The sequence below is a fragment of the Ornithodoros turicata genome, chromosome 2 (genome assembly GCF_037126465.1).
Source record: "Ornithodoros turicata isolate Travis chromosome 2, ASM3712646v1, whole genome shotgun sequence".
Classification (NCBI taxonomy): domain Eukaryota; kingdom Metazoa; phylum Arthropoda; class Arachnida; order Ixodida; family Argasidae; genus Ornithodoros; species Ornithodoros turicata.
Window position 1 is genome coordinate 12,625,679 of NC_088202.1, and position 27,579 is coordinate 12,653,257.

At 46.0% G+C, this 27,579-nt stretch overlaps 1 protein-coding gene and 1 long non-coding RNA gene across 4 annotated transcripts in view; one reads left to right on the plus strand and one right to left on the minus strand.

The window, feature by feature from the left end:
• The window catches only part of LOC135385213 (uncharacterized), a 162,111-nt gene that overhangs the window by 58,206 nt on the left and 76,326 nt on the right, over positions 1-27,579 (plus strand). The window lies entirely within an intron of this gene.
• LOC135385209 (uncharacterized) overlaps positions 5,866-27,579 on the minus strand; it is a 281,039-nt gene continuing 259,325 nt past the window's right edge. For all 3 annotated transcript variants that reach the window (XR_010420345.1, XR_010420346.1, XM_064614412.1), the window contains 2 exons: positions 16,593-16,651; positions 5,866-8,185 (listed from right to left, as the gene is read on the minus strand). Coding sequence is in view for 1 of the 3 variants with exons in the window: in XM_064614412.1 (XP_064470482.1) it covers positions 8,167-8,185; positions 16,593-16,651 (78 nt within the window). In the remaining 2 variants the exon portion in view is untranslated. The remainder of the gene's footprint in view (positions 8,186-16,592; positions 16,652-27,579) is intronic.

A 27,579-nucleotide genomic window follows, 5' to 3' on the forward strand; every position in this document is an offset into this window, starting at 1 on the left:
CGGTTTTTTAATTTCGCAAATGTCGGGTGAAAACGAGAGGTGGTGGCGGTGATAACTGGAGGAACGACCGCATAAGGTACGCTCTGGCGACTATCGTTGCTTCGCGACCGCACCTATACAGTCCAACATTTGATTGAGGTGCTAGATACTGTGCGGAATTGCATTTGGGGCCAAAATGCAATTCCGCACAGTATCTAGCACCTCAATCGACCTTGATCTTGACCAGATTAAATTAGATTTATCTTCCGATTACCTCGGGACTTGCCCCCCTCATCCTCCCGGTAACAGAAAAACAAAACCACGCACTAGCATCGCTTGCGACATGCTTGCATCTCTAAGGTTTGCAACATCCTACGTATTAGGCTCACAACTCAATGTAAGTATCCTAGGTTCGCAAATACTGTCACCGTATAACAGTATACCGCGCAGCACTCAACCTGCACACTCTAAGAAAAAAGGGTGTGAAAAGGGGGTAAATTCAATAGTTACCACGTAAATCAACAGGGGTGTAAAAGGGTGGTAACCTTGCCCGTTACCGCCTCTTTGCAGGTGCAGTACAAAATGTGTGTAAGAGCTGTTATTACAGCCACAGAAGCAATGCACTTTCAGGGAGTATTGCTTTTGACATTGCAACGGACATTGAGCACATCGTGTACAACGAAAATAGCTGCAACTAAAACTTGTTTTGGGATTTGTGCTAATCTGTTGTGTTGACTGCAGCCAGGTACCAGGTAGAACTTTGCAACTTTTTTGGACACAATCTATGCGACAACTATTGCCTCCTTAAAGGTGTAACTGCTCCACCCTTTCTTCTAAGAGTGAACATGAAATGCACATGCATTTTCCACGCAAACTAGGTCTCGTTAGGTTCACAACTATTATCGCTGCACAACTTACGCGATACAAAGCTGAACTGGCACATAAAATGTACATGCGTTTTTCCGCATGGGCTTATTGCAGACCCACAATACGCGTCGCACTACTGGAATACTACGACGTCGCACCTGACCACACCTCTGTGGTAAGGTGCGACGTTGGCCAAAACAACTTCTGCAAACGATTTGATCACTAGTTGAAACGATTTCGCCTTCAACCTATTTTTACCACCCGAATCATGTGAAAGGAACCATGAAAGGTGAGGCTAGCGCAACGCTGCATGCCGATAGTCATGCCAGTGAGCAGGATGTTTCGAAATGAGGCTCGTGCACATGACGTCACGCGCAGCCTTTCAGTGCCTTTGAGCCATTTGACATGGGAAAACATTGGGATGCGTCACAGGCGTGATGCTGTGTGCAGAATAAGGCAGCAGGTGTGTTTTTTGTTTTGTTTTCGTTTTGTTTTTGTTTTAGAATTTCGTCTCATAATTGCACGATACCGCAACAACGCACGGCATGTCCTCCTATGACTCTGGTGTAATATGTTTTCCGATGTCATGTGACCAAACGTGACGCCATTTCACAAGCTTCACTACCTTAATGGAAGAAGCCGGGTATCTTTCCTGCGTGATCCTCTCAGGCTGCTAACGAAGCAAGTACCCAAATATAAGACTCCAATGCTACTACGGAGGAGAGTCTTCCGCCGTCGGGACGTGTATATTTTCCACTGTAAGTGCATGTGCGGTAGCTGTGAGGCAAAAAGTCGGGAAAGGCTCGACTACGCTTCAGCTCCCATGACATGAAATATAGAGAAACTACTAGGTTGGAAATAGCGACAAAATTGACTAACAAGTCAATGACAGATAAATTAAGAAAAGTGAAAGAGAAGAAAATGAAAACCGGAACATGCAATGATCTGCGTTAATCACAAAGTGTACAGCAGACCAATAAGCGTCCCAAACGGAACACTACTCATCGAACAAAAATAACTATTGGGAAGCTGATGAGAGATACGGTGAAAATCAGAATTTTTTTCTGCATTGCGGTAAAAATCACGGAATTGTTCTCCTAAGCGAGTAGGCATGCGAGCCGATCTTGCGAGAGAAGAAAGAACCAGAAACGGGGCGCGTGAGGAGCTGCCGATTTTTCTCATCTCGGATATTTTCCCTTCATCCGATTATGCTTTCGCGGAGTATTTTATTCAGTCGACTAAATTGCAAGGCTTGAATGTCGAACATCATTAAACGTTTCCGATTAGAAAGGCAGTTTTCCTCCCACGTACCGTTCTTCACCGCCGGAAGGGCCAGCGGCACGTCCGAGTGGACGCAGCGTTTGCTCGTGCACGCTGAAGACTGGGAGGTGATGGGTTCGAATCCTACCACTGGCTGGTGCTGTCTGTGATTTTCCCTGGGTTTTTCAGCAGTGTATTCCAGACGGATTACTAACACCCCTATCTCATACCTCCTTCCTGCTGTCCTATCTTCGTGTGTCCGCGTCTGTACTCTGTTCGTTGCCACAATTGCTTCGCGGCGCTAACAGGTTATACAAAAAAAGAAAAAATAATAGGTGCAGAGAACTAGACTAGTTATCGAAAGTGCAGAAGCCTAAAAGTTGGGACCAGCTCCCGTGGTATTTAGTGGTGAGGGTGATCGCTTCCCACGCCGAGACTGGGAGGTGGCACGGGTTCGAATCCTGGCACCGGCTGTGCTGTCTCAGGTCTTCCCAGGGTTTTCCGAAGACTTTCCAGACGAATGTCGCACAGTTTCCCCAGAAGTCGGCCCAGGACGCACATTAATCCCCACCTCCTCCTACTCTTTTCTGATGTCCTCTCTCCATCTGTCCACGTCTACACGCCGCTCATAGTCACAGTTGCTTCGCGACGCAAACACACACAAAGTTGGGACCAGGCGCCGTGGTTTTCCTTGCAGTTTCTTACAAAACAGAAAAAGAAAAGGCATGAAGAAAAAGAGAATCCCGTCCTGGATAGACAGAGGTGAGAAAGAGCACCCTACTAGTCGCTCGGATTCAAGGACAAGGTCTGTTGCACGGAGGGTCTGCTGAGCCCGTTCGCTTCTCCCCGTCTGATTTCGCGGGTTATCGTGGAAAGAGTGAAGCAAGGAGGCGAAGACAGTCACGGGGGATGTGAAGCAGGAGAAGGCAGCCCCGGCTGTGTATTTATAGATGGGTTGCCAGTGTAAACTATTAGGCTGTCAAAGCGGCAGCGGAAGTGGGAAATCAATGGAGGCTCTCAGGAGCAACTTTTACGTTTTTTTGAGAAGAGACAGCTTCAACCGCCATCTTGTAATTTCGTGGCCCGTACAGCACAAATGTTACTGGGAGGCGCTGTGTCTTTCGGGTTCTGAGGTAATAAAAGAACAAGCCGGAAGGTCTGTGACATGAACAAGAAACATTCGATCTAGCTAGTCTATAAGCCTTGCGCTATTTCATTCTAGAATGCTTGATTGGGACATGTGGGTGTTCTATTTTCCGGTGACGTCCGCAACATTCGGAACACGCGTCTTCGGGCTAAACGTGCTTAACGTGGGGTGCCTTGCTTCTTGGTGACTCAACCGGTGCTTCCGACGCACGGAAGAATTTTCCCCCATCGATTTCGGATTGATTTTAACTGTTGCCGATATTACTATTTTGTTATATATGTGAAACGAACCATTAGAGTGGGGAGCACCAGTAACGTTGCACCTGCAAGAGTGATCCTCCAACTCCACAGACGAAGAATGTTCCGCTACTCTTATCCCATATTATCTATTACATCTTACCCATGGGCGACGTCACGCACCCCCCCCCCCCCCAGCTTCCAGAAACGTAGGGTTTTTGAGCCAAGACAATGTAGTTGCAAGCGCAAAAATTATGCGACAATGCAAAACATTCGGCTTCCTCCCCCCCCCCCTCTGAAAAATGTCCTGGCGGCGCCCATGGTAACGGTCTAACGTATCCATCTGCCATATGCATATTGTCAGTGACTGGCTATTGCAAGCAGAAAGTAGTGGCACCGCTATGCTGGGCCTGAAGTATCGGTACAACCGCGAGGTGTATGTGTGGCATGTTTTCTTTTTCTGCACAGACTAGCAAGTGGTTGCATTCAGTGTCCGCATCCGTTATCTGCTGTAAATTCCATGCCCTACTCGACGAGCAGAATTTCTCACGAATGTCTTGCATTGTGTTCTTGCGTTTCGCTATGTTGTTTAGAAGTTGCGTAGGGCTGCCAAATAGACCGACAGAGATAGCTGGACCAGTGGTTGCATTAATTGTAAGCATCTGTTATCTGCTATCAATTACCATGCCCTACCCAGAAAAGCCAGAACCAATATGATATTTTATCCTTTCACGGTCAGTGATATTGCACCAATGTCGCGGCTTCAGATCTTTTACAATTGCAATTTGTCTTATATTGAGATACTCAGTCAGCGTATGGGCAATTTTAAAGAGCTTGTTAGTCAAATGAGCCAACCTCCTGACCCTTTCAATTAACCTATTTACGTGCTTCACCTTTTTGTGTCTAGTGTGCATTACCAGAAAGGCAAATGCTGTTGGTGAGCACAAGAAAATAAAAGCATTTATTATAATTATTATTATTATTATTATTGCTACAACAAGCTTAGCAACAGTAAGCCACACACCGAACACTGTGGCGTCGCTCATGATCGCAGATCGTTGCCTCGCGACGTAAGGCCACGAATTGGTAGTAATTGGGGTAGATTTACACGTCAGGTGTGTCAGTCTATTTGTGTGGCGATATTCTGCACGTGCCGCAAGGCACCACTGCGAATAATTTCGACCAGCTGTTTTTTTTTTTTTTTTTTTTTCTTGTCGTGGATGCAAGGAGATGGCCTCTGCAACCGACCTCAGGTTCACCCAAAAAGGTGGCATGTACGAACACCACAACGTAGGCACAACCATATATAGGCCGGTTCTTTGCTAGAAAGTCTCTCAACATAAAATACTCACTCACAGCCCATCACACAGTCACAGTCAAGTCAACACATGTAGCGTAAAGTGGGGCTACTTGAAGACGGGGACAAGTTGAGGACAGTTTGAGTTTTTCGCGAGGCATTTTCTTAGCAACATTTGTTTCTCGTCTATGACACCAGGGTGAGCACAGTAGTTGTCTGGGCTTTGAAATAACGCGTTGACGTTCTGCACTTGGCTTTTTAGAAAGACGTGAGACGCTGTTTTGCAGATGTGGTCGGGGTCAGAGAGGCCTTTTTTTGCCCCATCTGTAACTTTCTCGCCCAAACACAAGGCAAAATTTAAACCCGGCATTAATTTTTTGATGTCCTCAACTTACCAATATAGGATGGGGTAAGTTGATGAAAATATGTAGCCTGTCATTTTTGGCTCGTACGAAATTATTATCTGGTTCAGCACCACAGTAATTTGAGGATACTTTCTCAAACGTTTGGGGATTCAGTTAACGAATTATGGTATAATTTAGGCGATTATTCTGACCGCTACTAACAAAATAGTTCAACTGTCTTCAACATAGACCATCTTACCATATTCCATCATTCGGCATCAACATCACAACCGTTGAACATGAAAACCCATAATTCGAATTTAGCTTCAAAACTCATGGTTGGGATTCAACTTCAAAACACACAATTCAACTTCACCTTCATCTTCAACATCACGTCACATCATAGGCCGTTATTCAACATCACGTCATATGGCAGCCCATCACTGAACATCACATCATTTTGCATGCGATGTAAAGATGAACAATGTCTGTGACTACCATCCTGAGTGAATTTGCAGAATTATGCGTGAAACACCCCTCGTACGTTATCAACTTATTGTAAACACGCAGTGGAACGCTGTCAAGGCAGTGTTCCAGCACCTTCTTTCTCCATTTTTTTTTCTTTCGCCAATCAATCAATGGGTCAGTGTACCACAGTCAAGACAGCTCGTCGAGAATGAAAAACGGCCGTCTGGTATATGATAACCACATCAAACGACAAGTGAGACGTCGACGTGACGGTAGACGGTCATTTAATACGTACGCATGCAACAATGTAACCTCGAATGGAACAGGACGTTCAACTTCTCTTCTCCATGGTCACACAATCTTTCTACAATGTTATGTTACATTGTTCTTACACGCAAATATAATACCACGTTCCGCGAAAATGGCGCGAAAAAGCAAGTACTCCAACATTGCTTTCTAACCAGTAGCATGCAAAAAAAGAAAAACAAAATAGCGGGTTGAAAAGCCTGATACTGCAAAGCACTTTGCTTGATAAGAGATGAACCCCAAGACGTATTCAACCAAGCCGGGACATTTAATAATAGAACTGTTCCACTGCGGCTGATTCCTTTAGCTAGCCCTGCGATCATGCATGTGTATATTCCTAAGCACAGCAGAAGGAGAAATGTTGTGCAGAAAAGGTGCTTCCTGAGATGCAGTTAACTTGTGTTTTTGTTTGTTTGTTTGTTTGCACGGTGAGGCACACACACACAACATCACGAATAGATCTATAGAGTACAGAGTCCATAGAGTAGAAACCGATATTGTACAACGAATAACACATATTGTTATCTTTTTTTTTCTTCACATACATACTCTCCACACCAATATGTTGATTCCTTATACTCGTTGGCAAATAGATGCTGATGAAAATACTAATGTACTAATGACACTTATGATACTAATGGTAAATAGATACTAATGACAAGACCAGTTATGGGTAAGGAGCGGGTAGTCAGGCCTCTGCTGTACTTTGTCGGTTGTCTGGAATATAACTGCATGCAGTTTGCAGAAACCCAATTGTGATAAACCTGATAGACAGTTCTGGTCAAGCTTATGCGTTTGTGATGAAAACGAGATAAGGTACATATTGAAACCTGAAGCTTAAGGATGTTGACAGCTATTGGCCCCAAATGCAACTAGACACCGCAGGAGGTAATGGCAATGTTTAACCAGCCCAAGGGAAGAATCGCCCACTTATGATATCGATCACAAAAATAAAACACGCACACACACAGACAAGCAGGGTGCCACACATTTACATCGGTAAGAAGCTTTCACATATAATGTCTAAAAGCCACACACCATAAATTACCACCGTTTTCTCCGAACCTACTTCATTGGACGTCAAGAAGGTCATATTCCCGCAAAAGATATTCATGAATCACACAACAGCGCACTTTTGGTTCTCAGATATACTCCGAAGGTACGACCACACGCTTCGCCAAACTGAACTGTCTACCGACAGAAACGCATTGCCCAAAAGAGAGCCATTCATTTCTACGGAGTGCGGCCCACAAAATGCACACCAGTGAGCACTCTGTCTTCCAAGAATACAGCGCATTGTTCCGTAAGCTGGAGAAAACAAGAGATACAAAAGTATACCGCGCACTCACACAGAAATATGCGGTGTCATAAAACTACGTGAAACATTTCGGAGGGAGAATAATGTATCAGAAATGAGAAGGCATATATCGAAATTTCGCCGACCAGCCCCGTTTCAATTTACGCTGCGCTGTTTCTGCTGTGCCACATTTCCCTGACAAATGATCCCTCGGAGATGATGCAGAAGCAAGAATTGAGAAGAAGGCATATCGAGGCGCATGCGCGAAAGACGCGGTTTTCTGTGCTTTTTCTCTTCCACCCCCAGATGCAACGAGCCATACGTACTTCTGATCTAACCGAAATTTTCGTTCTTTTTGTGAAACCAGACGGGCTGCTGTACACACACACGCACATACATATGACAAAGAAAGGAGGCGAGAGAGAAGAGCGCGTTTTCTTAGTCCCGCTTCTGTTTTGCTTTTCGTGGCGTCCCGAGCCGTCTGCTTCCCCACCAATCTGTCTTCTGCTACGCTCGCGCTTTCAAGAATCCTACTCCGCGATTGGTTGAGCGGAGATGAAAAGAGAAACGGTTATCTTCTATCTTTTTCTTCTTCTTCTTTTTTGTATGTGTGTTGCCACTTTTTCTTGTTATCTCACGTTTCATTGCAAAAAAGAAAGAAAAAAAGCAGGATTAAAGAACTCGTCTTCGTTTGTTACGTAGCACTTTCCAGTAATGTCGTCGCCTTTACCGTATGGGGCTTTCTTTTTGTTCTCGCGCGATATGCATCGGTCTCGTAATACGTTCGCCGCGCTCGGTTTGCCTCTTGTTGTATGTTTCGCCGTAATGTTAAGACGTCCATTCTGTGTGATATTAAGGGTTGTCTGTCATAATATGGGCTCGTCATTATTTCTTCCATCGTTCTTCTGCGGCGAGGTTTTCGAGGTGGCGCGGTCGCTCTCTCGTATCGTGTGTCGTCTTCTGCTTCATTTTCTGGCTTTCGATCTGCAAGAGAGTGAGGCGGGAGAAAGCATAAATCATGGCTGATGGTGTTTCAAGCCGAGAATAAATGAATAGCACAGACACATCCCCCAACGAAATTGATGCCCAGAGAATGTTGAATCGTAAGGACCGATAATATTAATGAAAACGGTGCCCGTTTTCGTGAAATTTTGTTTTAGAGGTTGGCGTGAGGCGTAACGTCGCATTTTCAGTGTATGTATCGATTTCGTGTTAAAATATCATCGTCAAGGGTGACGATGGAGGTGATGAGTGTACAAGCGGAGTCCGCGGTTTCCCAGCTCAAAACGTGCGTATTACGCGGGGTGGAGCTCGACAATGATATTTTAGACAGGTTGTCCATTGCGGATGAAGTGCAATCTCTGTAAGGAAAGACGTGAATGTGGGCGAGAAATTAGTAACTTTCTAAATTGCCATCATGTATCAAAAGGTAAAGTGACTACAATAATATCTGCTTTGATTCACATCATCACCACAGCGTGTTATCTCACAGGAGTAATGTCCCTCAAGGGACCTTTGAAGGTATATTGAAATAAATAAATTAATAAGCGCTTTTGTAGCGTGTACCATCCAAAATGCCCAATTGGTGGCCCTTTCAACACATGGACCAATGACGCCATTGGGGTTTTTCCTGGGTTTTCCTCGGATGCTTTCAGACCATATGTCGGCGCATAGTTCCCTTAGAAGTCGGCCCAGGACGCACATTCCCTGGGCGTCAGTCGTGACGTTGCCCACCTATGTCAGGCCGACAACGGCGAGCCCTTTGACCAGCACCACCACCAGCACGCCATTTCAGTTACATGTTGACCAGGAATGCGGTTGCATCATTGGAATGAACTCAAGCTTTAGCATTGAAGTGACATTTAACGTGGCTGGAAACCCTGTCTCATTCGTCAAGCTGTCCAACAGGAGTCACCATGCAAAATATGTTCGATGTGCAGTGTATTGTCACTGCCCAGCCAGTTATAAGAACAGTCGAAGAAAGCAGCCGTGGATGGCCGGCTGGATGCCCCCGTGCGTTTCTTATTCGTTTCTTGCTTCTCAGCTCACGCGTTGCTAGAACCCCGCTTGAGCTGCGCCGTCTACGTCACCAGTCACATGTCAGGGGAATAGGTGACGTCATGGCGGGCCCTTCTCCCTCATTCCCTCATACTCCGATACGCTCTTTCCAAGACTGGAGTTTTTTTCTTCTTTTTTTCTTTTTTTTTTAATGCGTCCTACAGGTTACCTGCGCTCGTCGTTCTTTTGCGGGCTGATTTTATGCTGCGTTGCAGTCTTGCTGAACACGCCGCAGCAATAAATAAATAAATATATAATAATAATAATAATAAATCTCCGCACGTGCTGTCATAAAAAAGGCAACAAAAGTAAAAGAAGCCACATTAAACAAAGAAGGGTATAGGAAACTGTGAGCTCCCTGTTTTCGTGACTTTGTGATCAGTAAGTAAAAAGCCGCATTCAATTTACGCAAGTCTTTCCGTGAAGAAGTGCTCTATCGGGGCTAGGAATGCACCCTCCCCCTTTGCTTTTGTGAAGATTATCGCTTCAGACACAGGTATAAAGGTGCCCATCACATCAAACCATTGTGCCAGAAAACTGATCACCGTGTACCCACGTGCAGAGCTTTGGGCATATACAGTGGCTCCCATTCGCTTACAGTGTCAATGTAGCGATTTCAAATTTGTTAGAGCATCAAGTGTGAACAATACATTAGTATCCGGTACATGTATGCAGAAACTAGCACAGAAAAGACTTTAAACACTTCAGTAATCTCTTGCAGAAATTGAGCCCCAGGATGCAATAAGAGGATAAGTCGAAAGATCACAAACCGAGAAAACTGCAAGTGAATATTTGGTAAAGTAATTGCAGATGAGTTTCCTCGGATAACCCAAATATAATATATAACCCAAATAATTTTAATCATGCTTCTAACGAAAGTATACTCGACTGCTTAGAACTTAATTATGATAATTTTCTTTCATTGCACAATGATGTTAATGTGTCGGTTGACGTACTATGGGTTCATTTTGTTAATATCGTTCGTTAGTGCTTGGACAAGTATGTACCGTTGAAAAAAAAAATCAGACGTAATAGCCCCTGGATTACCAGAAATATATTACAACTAAAGCGGAAGATAAACCGTTTGCGTCGGTCATCGTCTAGTGTCGTCAATAAACAAAATCTGTCAGCTTTGTCTCGCACCTTAAGGAACGAGATACGGAATGAGAAATTCAAATTCCATAATGAGACCCTACTACGTTTTATGACGGATTGTCCGTCAAAGTTTTGGAGGTTTCTATCAACGGATAAGAAAAATGTGGATAAATTGGTTGTGGATGGAACAGTTATACAAGACAACACAAAGATTGCCAAAATATTTAATCAGCACTTCATCTGAGTTTTTACGTTTGATAATGGAATCCTCCCGCACTACACATTGCCTCAAAGAGTGGTATTGTCTGATCCTGAGTTTACAGAGACTGGTATTTTTGCTCTGTTATTAAATATTGATCCAAAGAAAGCACCGGGTGCTGATGGTATACCAAATGAGTCCTTAAGAAGATACGCCGAATGGGTTAGTAAATTCCTTGCCCTCGATTACCAGAAATATTTTGATACCAGGATTGTTCCTCAACAGTGGAAATGGGGCAAAGTGATTCCCATTCATAATTCTGGTCGTACCACTGACGTTTGCAATTATCGCCCTGTTACATTCTTATCCACATGTGCTGAGGTTTTTGAGCACATTCTGTCAAATCATTTATTAGGACATTTAGAAAGTGCATCATTTTTCGATTTACCGGCACGGATTTCGGCGGGGTCTTTCTACGCGTGCTATTACTCAATTGTTGGGCACCACCGATTTCTTTGCAAAAGTGATTAACTAGGGGTGTTCAAGTTGACGTGATTTTTCTGGACTTATCAAAAGCATTTGATAAGGTTTGTCACACGAAGTTGTTATACAAATTAATATCTGTTTTATCGAATTCTAAAATATGTCCATGGCTTGAGAATTATTTGCATATGAGACAACAGTTTGTACAGATTGGCGATGACAGATCGACCCCTGTTACTGTTAATTCAGGAGTTCCACAGGGATCAGTGCTGGGACCACTTTTGTTCCTTCTCTATATTAATAATATGTCTTCCAGTATCGATGTAAATTTCCGTCTGTTCGCGGATGACTGTATGTTGTTCTCTGTAATCCGGAATAGCGAAGACCAACTCCGTGTGAATGACTGCTTAGGGAAAATACAGAAATGGTGTAGGGACTGGCAAATGGAATTGAACATCAAGAAATGTGCCTATATGAACATAAGTAGGAAAAAAAAAACGCTCCACAGTTTTCGTTATCATGGTGAGCGCTTGCAAAGGTTGTCTCTTTCAAATATCTCGGAGTTATCATTAATGACCTGCGCTGGAACAAACATATTGAATATATTTCACAGAAAGCCTCGTCGAAATTATTGTACTTACGTCCTAAGCTAAAGCATGCAACATCGAAAACAAAATTAACAACCTACAAGACTTTCATGCTTCATTATGCTGACGTTATTTGGGATACCCACAAACAGATCAACATAGATAGGCTTGAGAAATTACAAAGGAAAGCACTACGTTTTATTTTTAATAAGTACAGAAGGGATGATTCCCTAGATACACTGTATACTAGATCAGGGCTAAGTGCACTGAAAATTAGACGCAACATAAATCGACTAAAATTTTTCTATCTTCTGGTCAATGGAAACTTAAAGATAATGCTTGAAGACTACGTCACACCAATTACTGTGAGATGTACTCGATTTACGCATAGTCGCCAGTTTAGATGTATTCCAGCCAAAAATGATTGTTACAAATATTATTTTTTTCTTTCGCACTGTCCAAGAGTGCCAGAAGAAGCTGTACTATCTCCCACCTGTAAATACTTCGTTAAAAATGTCACTAACGGTCTTTTACGTGGTAATACATGAAATGGATGTTGTACTTGTATTTGTATTTCAAGATGTATCCAAACGTGTGCGCACGAGATGTATTGTTGAAGTTGTACCTTTGTATAATGCTGCTGTTCGTGATTTCTCTATATTCGTACACTCCTACTTTGGCCTCCAACGGGCGGCAAGTAGTATTTCCAAATAAAAATGCAAAATGCAAAACATATATGCATGTTTCTACTCTACATGCATGTCCCGTTAGCATTGTTTCTGGGTTTCTGACTTAGCAGAAATTGAACAAAACACAGTAGCATGACCCTATATCCTACCCATCTATCCTATCCTATCCTATCCTACCATTTTCTATACAACAACAAAGCACGCACATGGCTTTCGTGCAGGAAAAAACGGTTTTCACGAGTCGAGACTTTCATGGTGACGCAAGGACGGGCGAAGTTACCTTTGTGCAGCGGAGTAGCCTAGATCGTGATTATCATGCTGCTAAACGAGCACAATCTTGAAAATAATGTTCTGTATGGACAGCAAAATATGACTTATTAGCATAGTGCACGTTTTTTTTCTTTTTTTTTTTTTCGAATACAACGCTCAGCAGCAGTGCTGACACGGTCACGTGAGGTAGGAATAACATGTTTTTCGAGTGGAAGCCGAAGTTCATTTCCGCATCGTAGCAAAGTATAACCTACACCATTTGTATGCGTGTGTAGAAAAAGGGCATGATTTGGCTGTCCATCCCATTGAGACCCATGCATTTCCCGTTTCTTACCCACATATATCGGGTCAATAAATTATGAGAGTCGTTCAAGTCAAACCGGGACTTTTCATTTTTCGCAAAAGTAAAATGAACTTACAGGCGAGAAATTAGTTTTAATTGTCAACGTAATCTCCAACTGCACTAATGCACTTGTCCCAGCGTTTCACGAGGGCTTGGATGTCAGTAGCGTAGAAATCCTTACCGGCGCGTAGCAGCCATGATCGGACCACATTCTTGACTTCGTCGTCGCAGCTGAAGTGGCGGCCCCCAAGGAACGCCTTCAGTGGCCCGAAGAAATGGAAATCGCTGGTGGCGAGGTCTGGACTGTAAGGGGGATGTGGCAGCAACTCCCAGCCAAGTCCCTGTAAGGTGGGTGTCGTGAGATGCGCGGTATGCGGACGTGCATTGTCCTCTAGGAGGAGGACTCCTTTGGTGAGGAGGCCCGGCTTCCGAAACTGGAGGTGTTCATGAATGATAGTGTTCAACGTTCCCACAGAAAGGTCCGTCTTTCGAGCCAGTTCGAGACATGTAATCCGTCGGTCCTTGAGGATCAGGCGCTCCACAAGCTGGATTTTCTCAGGAACTCTGACACTATGCTCTGAGGCCGGGATCGTCCTGCACTGATGTACGGCCGTCTCGGAACCGTTTGCACCACTCAAACGCTTTGCTGCGGCTAAATGTATCGTGGCCATACTGAGCCTGAAGTCTTCTGTGAATTTCAGATGACTTTACGCCTTCACTCACGAGAAACTTCATGACAAATCGCTGTTCGATGTGCGCGCTCACGTCGTGGTCGGCCATCTTGTCCAGCACGTGTCTTCTGTTTTGCACAAACTTTGGACCACCACGTTGTGAACGCGGAGGCCTGTCGCGACAGAAAATCACGAAAATGAAGTAGCGCAACCCATTTGTACACTCAGGGGACAGAATGTCCCGGTTTCACTTGAACACCCCTCGTACAATATGGTCTTAAATTTTCTTTGACAGGTACATACTGGTATGTAGATGTCATTGCAACCAAAATACTAAAAACGGCAATGGAAAAATGGCTAAGAAGCAAGCGAGCTGGTGAAGATGATGCATAATGTAAAACCCCGAGACTAGGGAACACGAAAGGACAGACACAACACGAAGTCTCAAACACAGCTCAAATTCAGCTGTGTTTGAGACTTCGTGTTGTGTCTGTCCTTTCGTGTTCCCTAGTCCCAGGGTTTTACATTATGCACTAAAAAGGGGATAATTCGACTTATTCCCGTATTGCATACAGAGGTTCAATTGTAACCCGCCAAATAAGTGTTGTGCATTGTCTCCATTGTGAACGCCTGCACAGCGTTATATGCCAACTTTGAGCGTCATATGGACGGTGACGCACTCGTACGATAAGCAACTGTACAAATGTTACCTTGGGGGAGTATTTTAAAAAAAATCTTCCCTGGAGCAGCACCGCAAAGATATCGCTCCGACGACAGTTTATAGGTTTCACTACATCACTACATCAGTTCAAGTGCACGTGCATTTTGCAGGTTTTTCCACTGCTTGGACTGGGCTTTTTTTCTGAGGTTGAAAGTGGCAACCGCTGGTCTCGTTTACAATCACAAACCTAGCAAGAAAGCCCGCGGAATCTGCGCTGAACAGCTGGAGATTGTCCCCGAACGCGGCGTAGCGAAAACGCTTTTGATCAGGCGTGAGCAATCTTAGGAATCACCTGGCAGATACCTTGCTCATGTAAAGATATGGTGTCGAGATGGGCTGGACAGTGCTTCTAGATATGCCTGGGACCTGAGCTGTGGCCTGGAAGTCGACTATGCGATTTGCTATAGCCTCATCGCTCATTCGTTTTACCACCTGGTAAGTACTTATTGATGACTCGATGAGTGGTCGCTTATGATGGCAGTTGCGCCGCTTGACCACAGGGAAAACTGATCAACCGTTGACAGTAAGCAGACGGAAAAGTTCGAGATTGGGATCCGCAGATATCTCGAACAAAATACAGTTATTGCAGCAAAACAGTCTCGTGTTCGAAACATTTTGACGGGGAAAATAATTAAATGCGCATAAGCGGTCTGTGTATTAAATTATGTCTTAAATGCGCATCGTCTCAAGGTCAAGATCGATGTGATATAGTAGCGATATCATTTATGCTGCTGGCAATATGAGGGAACATAAATATTGCACAGTCTTTGACACATTCGACAACGAGATGGCTAAGGTAAGGTGTTGCCTAGACAATGGTACGGTAGCGGGAAAGTAGCGGCATAGTATTTACGTTACTTTTACTTGGTAGCGGTATCGCGTTACGTTTTCAAATTTCCAGCGATGCTAGTATTGCGCTACCTGTTTGTGGACTAGCGAGTAGCGGTATTCCGTTACTTCGCTTTGGTAGCTTGGGACGAAAGTTTACGGAACACTGAACTGGCGTATGTCTTCAGCTGAGCGGCCCCCTACTATAGATATCAGGAAGAGACAGAATAAGAAACTATTCTATTCATATATCAGTGTGTGTGTCCGCCCCTGTTAACTGTTTGGTTGTCGCTCCAGAGAAATGCGACACTACGATGTACCGTAAACTTTTGTCCCGCCAAGCTGTATAACACCAGGTTACGGGAGACAAATATTCTATGACCGTGCGTGCCTTTACTTCCTCCATGTCAGCTCAGCTGCGCAGATCGGCACTTTCCGGTAGCCGCTACATGAAAACCGCGTAGCTCCAATGCGCTATTTCTGTTGACGCCAATCTTGAAGCGTGCATGTGTCCTACGATAAAGTTCCACGTCTGTGCACGCACACTCCTTCTATATGCCCGGAGGGTGACTTGCTGGGCAGTGGGCACTCCTCGTCTTAAACGACATTAGCAAATTCGGTCCGTCTGACGCGCGTGTTTACGTTTGTTAATACGTACGGACATATTTATTTAGGCAGTTGAGGTACAGTTGAGAGTCATCGCCTCGCTTCTCGATCTTGTCCTTAGTCCTCCTCCTTTTCAAAGAGCTGTGAACGCGTGTTCAGAATTGTTTTACATTGGACAATGGGTGCACGTCGGCAGCTTTCCTGACACCGAGGTCACTTGACGTTATTGGCAGCAAATCCCTGAGTTTGACTAGAAGGCGAGGGGACGGGGAAACAAAGTTATTTATAACACAAGAGAAGACCCATACCAGCAATGAAGCTTTATTCCAGTATGCATAATCATTTTACGCCCAAAGGGATCTTTAATCACACGATAGCGTCAATTATTGTACTGCAGACTGCAGTACTATGTTATGCACAGACAGCAGGTGCGCAGGAGCAGCAACTCCCGCAGGATAACGTACCGAAAAATTTCGATTGTTGACATAACTTATTCATATTTATATCGCATAATAATTTTTATCGTAATAAATTCGAAAATCTACTTCTGATACGTGCTAAAACTGTAGCAATAGGTTTCAATCGTTAGTCATAACATAAACCGCAATTCTTGCATCTCCGTCTATAATACCGCACACATCAACATTATATGTTTCTAACTCTAGCACCCCAGAGATGCCAACGACACGGGACACAGACGACGGCATGTAGGGCACAGCACCATTGCGATGCTCAGTCCATAATCTTAAGGCTATGGATGGAGGATCGAAATAGTGCTACATTCCATCCCCAGCTTTATTGTGATGCACAGCAAAACGCACGTGCCCGTATAGCGACTTACAATATCATTCCGGAGTAGTAGGTATTCACACATTGGTGCTCGCAGGGCAGACTTGAATCCTGCAACGAGATGAAGATATCTTCAATGAAAACGGGAATCAGGTGTTTTGCTGACACCGTTATCAATGCCGTCAATCAACTTCCGTTTAGATCGAAAATACCGATAGCGATACGCCGATAAAGTTACAGCTAGACTGTTTTAATAATAATAATAATTAAAAAAAAACAGCGAGTGCGAATGACTACGCAATATACGGGTATGTAAACTAGATATTATACTGTCGTGAGCCCCCCAAGCCTGAAAGTGCAGAGCACCTTCCTGTACCCTTGTCATTATGACAATATATTTATTTCATCTTGTCCTGTCTGAAGACTTCACGTTTGATCAAGTTGCCGCGCAATATTCTTGTGCAAGGGGGGAGAGGGGGGGGGGTAATGGCAGGACAGGCTCGCCGTTGTTGGCCACACAGAATGTGGCGTCGTCACGACTATAGCAAAAAAAAAAACACAAAAAACACAAAACACAAAGAAAGGGCGGACGGATGGAGGACAGAGGAGGATGAAGGATGGGGATGCGGTGAGGGTGCACGAGTTCGTTAGGGAGAGCAAAGTATTAGATTCAGTGTTACGTGATAAGCAACACGAGCACCAGTTGTAGACCTTGAAAGAAGCATTACACCATCTTACGTTCTGGCGGCCACATGTTGGGGACAAGCATTCACTCTCACTATGTGCCTTCATTGTTGATGATGTTGATGTTGATGAAGAAAAATACTAGGGAGAGATTCACTGTCTTCTTCGACAATAACCCTTTCCTTCGATTTCCTGTGACCGGCGAAGAAACGTCTAGCTATATTTTTGACGAAAACTTAGGCAGTTGTATCTGCATCTAGACTAAGTACTGAGTGCCAATTTTAGATTGCAATTAGATTGCTGTTCGTGTTCTAAAAAAAGAAAAGAAAAGAAAGATTCGCCGATTGGCAGCAAGTGAACGAACCAGACGCCGCAACATTCACAATAAAAAAATGAAATTAAAAAAGCTTTCTCTGGAATGAAAGTAACAGAAAAATCTTCGTCATAGTCAAAAAAAGATCACTGGGCGTGAACAACAATGCAATTCATTTTTTATTATCGGGTTACCTAATCTGGGACGACGGCGAAGAAAACAAGATCTGCGCCACGACGCAAGTGACTGCCATGCAGTGACCCCTATATAGTCGCTGCTGAAACGTGCGCCACGGCGGTGCACTGCACAGCTTGAAGCCCCTAGCAACAGTGCTTTGGCGTCGTGTGGCGTGCATCTATACTCTTTCTTCTTTGTTATTTATTTTCTTTCGCCTACCAACGAACGAGTCTCTATATTCTAAGGAGCCGGTTCAACGGCTGACGACGGGCGAGGAGGTGGGTTCCCCCTCACAATTCAGGCCCATTTGCATACGCCGGGAGTCTCTGCCGGCAAGACACTTTTTCTATCTATTTTCCCTTCGCCGTTCCTCAAGCGCGTGAAATTTGAAGACCTTTCCCTCTCTCGCCTGGTTGCAAATTGACTGGCGCGGTAGGAGGAACATTTTCTTGTGCACATCTCCCCAACGAGCGGTCTCGTGAGTGCGTGTATATATTTGCGGAGCGAACGGGTTGTCCTGTAGAGTGAAGGATTTCCCTTGTGTGCACGTTTCAGTTATTTGTCGATGCGTGCAGTTTGATTGGAGATGCGCAGGGAATGTCAGGCTGAGTGCAGCGATGTGACGGAGAAAAAAATATTCATTCCGGTTCACATGTGTAAACGTACGCGGGAACGTTCGTGTTTTTAACACGTTTTTGCCAGTCTTTCTTAACTGGGCTGTTCATACACTGACAAGGCGTAGCTGCTAATTATATAGAGGATACGATGCATGCGTCTTTTGCACTGACCGCATATTTCACTTCAGATGCCTTTCGCTGGCAGTAATTTCTTCGAAACCACGTTTTTTTGTTGTTGTTGTTTTCTTTTCAAATATTGTGAATTTTGTGATTGGAGGCCTGGTTGGTGGATTGATGCCTGTTTTCGTGTTGCTGCCCTGCTTTGTGCCGCACGGAGTAATCACGCATGAGATAACAAGCGTTCCTACTTTTGCATCGCTGGGAAAACGGAAGGAGCGAACACAATAATCTATGCGTGACATATTATAACGTGACGTGGTTGCACTATAACCCGTGTCGGAGGCGTCGGCCTCAACCAGAAAATTACGCCGTCTGAAAATGCATGGATACCCGACGATAAAAACATGTTGTATCAAAAGTATAGGTAAGCGTAAGTCTGATTAAGCATATCAGTTGAAAGCCGGTCACTGAACTAATAACGCTACTCTTAAAAGACTCGATCCATCAATTTAGATACATTTTTGTATACGTACTCCAAGTACTCTAAGGAACTAATAGATAGATCTGTGCAATGAGTAGTTATTGTTTCACAACAGTTCCGAATAATGTCCTACACGAAAAGCAATAAACGAGATGGGCACCAGCTGCCGGCTTTACAGTGACATTGGTGTGCTCTTCAAAATGTTGGCTATATTCTTTTGGAATAGTAAAAGCATAAACGTACGATCAACGCAACGGCTTGTGTTTAATCATGTTGCGTAACGGTGAAAATTGGACACAGTTAAAAATGACAGACACACCTCGTGTCACACAGCCACCATGTAAAAATACTTTTGCAGCGAAACGGTTCGCGCAGTAGACGCGTGTCAGCATATAATGCGCAGAAACTAAATGAAACACGAAAGCCCCGACCGGTATACGGCGTCTCACACAGACGTCTCGCCCGAGGAGCCGACCATAGAAAAAGCGTTTTCCCCCTGCGCTTCCTTTTTCCGCCCGTTTTTCCTGCTGGCTTTGGGGAGGGAAAGTCGGAGAGTTCGATGCCGTGGTTCGCTATGTTTGTGTTGTTGTTCTTTCGCCATCCCTCATTGGGCGCTTCGGCAGTCGCCCGTCTGCTGTTTGGCACTATTGGTTGCTTGTTGTCTACTTTATGCGTAAACACCGGATCCGTTTCGCGCGCTTGACTTGGCGTTTGTCTCGTGGAGGAAGCCCTCTTTGATAATCGATATCGAGGACTATCGAGGAGGATTTCGAGGACTTCGTACTAAGCTCCTGTGCGGAAGCTAAACTGCAACCTGTACCGTTGGTTTACCAAATGACTTCTTCTACCTTTGACTTGCGACTGCCTTTCACTGCTACGGTTGCAAGCTTTGCCGGAGGCAAGGATATTCCACTCCGGCCTTTCCCCACTCACCCTGTTGTTCGCTTCTCCTCATTGTGACTTCTGCATTAAAGCTTTATTGCTGGTTTGAGTCTTGTGTTGCCCTCTTCGACTTGTGTGTCCCTCAAACTCAAGTAAATGTTACCTGCTTCTGCAGTACACCAGCTCGCTTGCACCATTCTAATTTGCTCATCACACAAACGAAGAGATGTTCACACACTTATGCTCGAAGGGTTCGAGGTAAAGCCCTGCACGATCCGCCGATATCCGCAGGAAACTTGCGGGTTCCGATGAATATGGACGCTTGTTGTGATCTGCGGATCGATGCGGATGGCGCCGGATCAGGAGCGGATCAGATTCGGTTGTTAATGGTGCGGATCGGCAAAGATCACTTTTCTTCGCACTAGGCACCGACTACAAAGTGAACGCAAGCCGCTCGCACGACTGCGAGAGGGGACTTCTGGCGTCTCGAGTCGAGGTGCGCGTTCGGCGCCGATCTTGCGTTCCACTCGCTATAAACCCTACCTGCTCCGCTTGCTGCAAAATCGGTGCTTGGTGCCGTATATTCTTTCGTGGCAACTAAATTTGTGCTTGCTGTCGTGCATACTTTGGTGGCACCATGGATGCTCAAAACGCCCTCACTACAAAGGCTATGCCACTCCGGTGTTTTCACTGTCAGAACAAGAGAAAGGAAGTCGCACGTGTGGACGAAGTTCGGTGACATCAGTTTTTGCTATCTTTATTTCTTTTTTCTGCGCTATTTTGTGCCGACTGGAAATAATGTTTATTTCCTGGAAAATTGGCTAGATATATTGTGTCCAGAAACTGAACCATCTCTGCGTCCCGTGGGAGACGCGCGTTTTGCCGATGTAGAAGTTGGCCGCCGTTGCGAATGCGGATTTGTTGGGCGCTGATGCGGGTCCGATGCGGATGTCAAAAAGCCCATCCGAGCAGGGCTTTAGTTGGAGGAGCTCGGAAAGAATGTCTCGCCTGAAACGTATTGTGAATAGCAAAGCTTCGCGAGTGTACGACTGAAAAATAAGGTAGGGCATGTAGAAGATTTTTGTTACGCAAGACATTAAGACATTCGAGTTTTCCAGCCGCCTTTTTTCATGATGCGTGTGGACGACTATGAGAATGACATACACCTAAATGACCAGCGTTTCCTTGGTTATATGCAACTGGTATTGCTTCAGCGTGCTTAGTTCTGCAATTCCTTTGTGACGTTTTATTCCGTGTTAGCGCCGCGAAACAACTGTGGCTATGAGCGGTGTACAGACGTGAAGAGATGGAGAGAGGACAGCAGGAAGGAGAGAGTGACAGGGGGTATGTGTGCGCCCTGGGACCTGACTTCAAGGGGAACTGTGCCGACATTCTTCTGGAAAGGCTGCCGAAAAACAGAAGGACACCCTCAGACAGCACAGCCGGTTGTAGGATTCAATCCCACACGACCTCGGCTACTACTACCAACGAGCGGACGGTTTTACCCGCGGGGCCATGCTGCTGGTTTTTGAACTTTGAGTGAACATGAATGTTGTTTCGGTGAAAATTGCATAACCTTACTGTCTACGACGTTTTTGAGACATCTGTATGTAGTGCTCTGTTCTCTTTCGATACTCCCCAGACGAACTCAAGCAACGGTTAATGTGCGTCCTGAGCCGACTTCCCATCGAACTGTGCCGACATAAAGACGCGGAATTTCGTTATATAACATGCTTTTAGCCAACCAGCATACCTAATGATATTATTTTGTCTCCGGATCCGCGGAAAGCGTGTGCCGTACTAGCTGTTTCTACCACCACCACCATGTGACAGTTACCACCAGTGATTTATCTAGACCCCCCCATACCCCCGCAACATCCCCCTAAATGTTTAGCAACAACCCTTAACTTTTTTTTACCTGTGCACCCCTTCGAAGGGGGAGGGGGGCTTGCTATTTCAGCTGTAATAAGGACATGTCGGTAACGAAACGTTAAGCTATTATGACGTAACTGTGATAATGTCTCCCGTCCCATGTTCTGCAACAACCTCTTGCTTGGGATGCAGGATAAACCAATGGTTAGCATAACCGTGTCACAAAAAGGCGTACGCCTCCTGGAGAGAACGATATTCCGGATTAGGTTTGCTTGCGGCACGTTTTGCTGTTGTGTTTTTTCGATAAGCGCGGCAATGGGGCGGGTGCGGGGCGACAGTCACGTGCTTGTGAGAACCAACTGGAAAGACCGATCTCGATCACGAAGTTTTTTTCACAAGTGTATATGCAGCCGGGGCAGTTGGTGCAGATTCATCATCGTAAATAATTTTTTTAGGCTTTCCTGGTAGAAATGCATGGCCCTTTGTGGCCACTGCATTAGCTCGCCTTGATTAAATTGCTGCCACGTGACCTTGAGCATCTGGGACCCGGTGGATTGTAGTACGATAAGAGTCGGATGAAAAGTACTAGGCCCGCCCGTGTTTTTCTCGGAGCCAAAACGTACTGACTGGAACCCACGAGGCTCGATTGCCCTTATGTTCTAGTTGTTAAAGGAAAATTTATTAAACTCAAGAACGAAATAAGAACTGTTACTTCACACGTTAGTTGACATACACCTTACATACACATCACCATAGATACACATATGCTTACAAACCACTCTAGATCCACTACTTCACACTTCCTTACATATATACACATAAACAGTACTCCCTAAGTCCACCACCCTAGATGTCTGCGATTATGTACAGTATGGAATGCAGTACATAATAAGTAGGAATATACACACAAGGTGCAGAGTATTTACAGGGCAAATAAGAGCACGTGAATGACGTTCAGGGGGGGGGGGGGGTGTCGAGGTAGCTTGCCGTTGTTGGCCGCACTCAAGTGGGCATCGTCACGACTATAGCCAAAAAAAAAAAAGGAAACGAAGGTGGGAGAAAGGGGAGTTGAGGACTTCAAAGTGATGTAGAAGCAGGATGACCGGTACTGATGGGACGGAAGCACACTGTAGGTGAGAGGTGCACTAGAGTGGTCTCTCCGCTAGGCCCGTTGCTTGGAGAAAGCGCACGAGGCCGCGAGTTTTTGAAAGTCGTTCCGCACAAGAACCTTCGGGGAAGAGGACGTCCGTCAGTATACCAGGCCTGGCGTGGGGAAGATGGGTTTCCCGCATGGCATGGTATGCACGGCATTCTGTCAGGATATGCGCAATTGTCTCCGGGTGATTACAGTGTCCGCAACTGGAATCCTCCCTGGAGCCGATCTTGCACAGTTGAGAGTTCGTGAACGCAGATCCTGTGCGTAATCGATGGAGCATTGTCTGCATACCACGGGGAAGATCTTTCGTGGGGAGAGAGGGTCGGTGATTCTGCATGATGTCCTGTATGCCAGGGTGACGCACCTCAACTAGCTGTTTGACGACCAAGAGCCTGTCAGTGTCGGCCGGGACTGCTAAGGATGGGCTGCAGCTGTTGTGTGCTGAGGAAGCTAGCTGGTCCGCTCGTTCGTTGCCTCTGATGCCGACATGAGATGGGATCCATTGGAGCGTAAGCTCACCTCCGGTTAGCCTATGCTGGGCACACGATCTCCTTATACATCGGGCCAGAATGCTACCACACATGGGGTTTATCACGTTGTTGAGGGCACTTTTGGAGTCCGTAAGCAAGACGGCCTTAGGTATTCCGGTGACTTGAACCGCAGCAGCTGCGTGTAGCAAGGCCAGGAGTTCGGCCGTCGTAGATGAGATTGGGTAGCGAACTGATTTCCCTTGCCAGGCCTTGTTTATTGACGGGATGTAGTACGCACTGGTAGCACTTTTGGAACGGTGGTCAATGGAGCCATCCGTGAACACCAGAGTATGTGTGTGATAAACGTCGCTGATCAGGTTCTCAGCCGCCATCCTGGCCACTAGGGGGCTGGACTCGCTCTTCTTCCGTAGACCCGGGATGTGAAGCGTTGTTGCGGGGCGGGGCGGGACGTTCAGGGGGGCGCACCAGAGACGGTCACACACCCACTGTGATACAAGATAGAAGGGTGATGACGCCATTTGCGCGCGACAGGACACAAGATGCGTGTGGACCGTCTGACTATGCTCCAGAATGTACGAGCAACGTGACATTCGAAGATGACATGCTGGTTAGTCTCCTGGTGCGTATAATATGGACAAATGTCTGACGTTGTTACATTGCACGAGTGGAGACGATCACGAGTAAGCTGGATTCCCCAGGCAAAGCTCCACATGACGTCTCGTAGAAATCCAGGCAGAGAGGCGCATACAGTTGCCCACGATATGTTTGCCGCATGCTCCATTCGTCTTCGCACACCGTCACATGTTGTGACAGTGTTCTGTAGCACCTTCTTTGCCATAGAAGAGGCTGAAGCAGATGCCAAGCTGCGGACGGGGACAATGGACGACAGTTTTTGGTGATATGCGCGAACGGCTCATGGAAACGCCGAGGTACCACTGCTGCTGGTGGGTCAACGGCCACGTGCAGGAATTCACTCAGAAACGGCGCTATCCAGTAGGTTAACAATACCTTACAATGGGTGTCATCGACGCTAAAGAGACTTCGCAAGGTCGTACTCAGGGCGAGTCCGCGGTTCATAAGACCAAAGTCTGGCAAATGCACGCCGGCAGCAGATTCGCCAAACGACAACACTGCACGTGCTATAGGCCCTCTTCGTTTCTTCCAAAAGAAAGAAAACATGAATGAATCCGGACCACAACTGCTTGTGGGGCTATTGAGATGTGGCTCAGATGCCACAAACGGCCTGATAAAATACACCGGAGAAGGTACGCTCGCTCTCGGTAAGAAAGTTCGTAGGGCGAGGCAGCTCCACATTTTGCTCGTAGCTCTTCAAAGGCCCTTGTCCAATTGTCAGCCGTAGACCCGCGATTGTCAAACACAACACCGAGTATCTTCAGCGAAGTGGCGTGCTGGAAGGGGAGAGACATGTACTGCGCAGGATTCCCGAGGGGCATGAGCCTGGTCTTCTGGTAGTTCAGGGCACCCCCAGACACTGCAGCATAGGACTCATACACACGCAATGCTTCTAATGCAGAGTCAACATCACGTAGAAGAACTGTTACATCATCAGCGTAGGCAGTCACCTGCCACTCGCCTGATTGTGGGAGAGGGAAACCACGGATCCCCGAATTCGTGTCAATGTTCCAGAGGAATGGGTCAATTACTAGGGTAAACAAAGCAGGCGAAAGAGGGCAGCCTTGACGCACTCCTCTTGAAACATGGAATTCTCTCGAAAACCTTTGCAAGATGTACAAGGAACTACGATGGTTGCGGTAAAGGTGTTTGATTGCATTGCAGATACATTCAGGGAAGCCATATGTCTCAAGCACAGCGAACATGTAACAATGGGCCACACTGTCAAACGCCTTCTTCTGGTCAAGCGACAACAGGGACCCATCCGATATTCGCATGGACACGTAGGGCAGCATATCTCTCAAACCTGATAGTGTATCATACATTGTTCGCCCTGGTACAGTGCATGTCTGGGAATGGTGCACCACAGAAGGAAGAACGCTCTGAATTCGACAGGACAAGATAGAGGTGACAAGCTTATAGTCGCAGTTCAGAAGCGTTATTGGACGCCAGTTTTCGGAATTGGCCAAATCACCACAGTTCTTTGGGAGCAGCACTATGTGCCCGGAGCCGAACGATTCTGGCAAAACGGAGCACCATCCAGGCTGTTGCGCACCACTTCGAAAAAGAACCACCGAAGAGAAGGCCAAAAAGTCTGATAAATTTCTGAGGGAAGGCCGTCAGGGCCAGGACTTTTCCCGGGTACTGTTCTTCGCACAGCAGTATCCAACTCTCCGATACAAAGAGGCTGCGCCAGTGCCTCTCGATCCATCTGAGGGAGGGCTGGGAGCCCATCCAAAAAGGCATTGTATCCGCTTACAATCGGCGAATCAGCGTACAAGGCCCGGAAGAAATCTTCAAATCCGCCGAGAACCTCATCAGGGTCTTCAGTAACGCTGCCATCAGATCGACGAAAACTGGAAGACAGTCTGTGCTCGGTCTGCCAGGAGGAATGTAGATATGTCACAACACCATGACCAGCGAGGGCCTGCGCTTGCAAATGGTTTTGTCGCATTTTTCCAGGAGGTGACTGAAGGACGAGAAGGTAACGTTCCTGCAGAGTTTCCAAGTATTCTCTCATCAGTGGCGTCAGCGGCGCCCCTCTTCTCACGATACTTATCTTTGCTGCCAGTCGTTTGAGGGCAAACGTCCGCTCACGCGCACGCTGACGACCCCACGACGAAAGTACGCCTCGCACCCAAACTTTAAATGTTTCCCACTCCATTGCTGATGGCGTGCGAACCGAAAGGTAATCTTCAATTTTGGTCTTCACATCGGCCACAACTCCGTCATCTAGCAGCAACGAGGTATCAAGGCGCCAACGAACATTTCCGCCCTCCAGAAACTGTTCGATATTGAGGGAAAGGATCACAGCATCATTATCACTCACGTGAACACCAAGCTGACGTGTGCTAGCTACTCTGCACCCCAAAATATGTGCCTGGAGAAAGGGCGGGACGTAGAAGCGATCTAGGTGGCTCGACGATTGGCCGCGATACCACGTAGCCGCAAACGTCGAACCGTGTAAATGTGTCCAGGCATCAACGAGGCAGCGTTGCTCCAATAATCGGCGCAGCTCCCTGGCATTCCATGTTGGTTTGCCACGGCCCGGTCCACGAACATCGCGATCTGAGTCCACAACACAGTTGAAGTCCCCACACAAGACGGCATCAGACGAAACAAAACTAGTGCGGAAATTATAGAAAAAGGAATTGGTCTCACTCACACGGACAGGAGCATAAACGGTGAAAAATGTCAGTTTCCTGCACCAGACAAAGAAATCAAAACGAAGCGCACGCGCGTCTGCATCATATCTCGCATAGCTGTGGGACAAGAAGTTGCGATTGAGTACAACAACTCCTACACCGCACTGATGCGCAGAGCCAAAGCTGAAGAATGCGCGGACATTGCATCGTTGAGTGAATGAGATGACATCCGCGTAACACGTGAAATGAGTTTCTTGTAGGAACAGCAGGTCACAGTTCAAGCTACGCGCGAATTGTATAACAGCTGTCTGCTTGGCCGCTGATCTGAGCCCTTGCACGTTAAGAGTCATGACATGAAGAGCCATAAGTGAATGTAAAAGAGCACAAAATATCAGTCGCATGAATCGTTTTCAGGAGATACAGCATGAACAGCATGAAAGCCTAGGAGAACCAGTCTTCTGAACAGAACGGCTTCTTGTGATGGCGTTTCGGCTTCGGCTTTGAAGCAAACGGACGACAAAAACGCAAGTGTGAAATGCGCCTTACTGGCGCCGATCTTGTTATATTAGTGATTATCTTTGGGATAATTCTTGTTTGCTGTCGTATGCTTGCTCTATTTAAATACTGTCTCGTCGAATAAACATTATTTGTGAGCACCGTGTTTGCGCCGTGTGTGCACGATGGTCTGTCTTGTCTGGATTTTCTTCCTGCTGTTTTACTTTGATGGAAGTTTGTTCAGGCGTTTGTCTATCGTCAACTACGAGAGGTAGAAAGACTGTTCCTTTCTCTCTCTCTCTCTCTTTTTTGTTTCTTTTTTGTCGGTACGCTGGCGTGCAGAACGATGAGTTCAGGATGACGTAAACCAACGTTGTCAAACTGTCAAACCATGTTTATAATGCTCGATCACGGAAACATAAACGCTTACAAAGTCTACTTTACAAGTACTGTCATCATATACTTGCACGTAC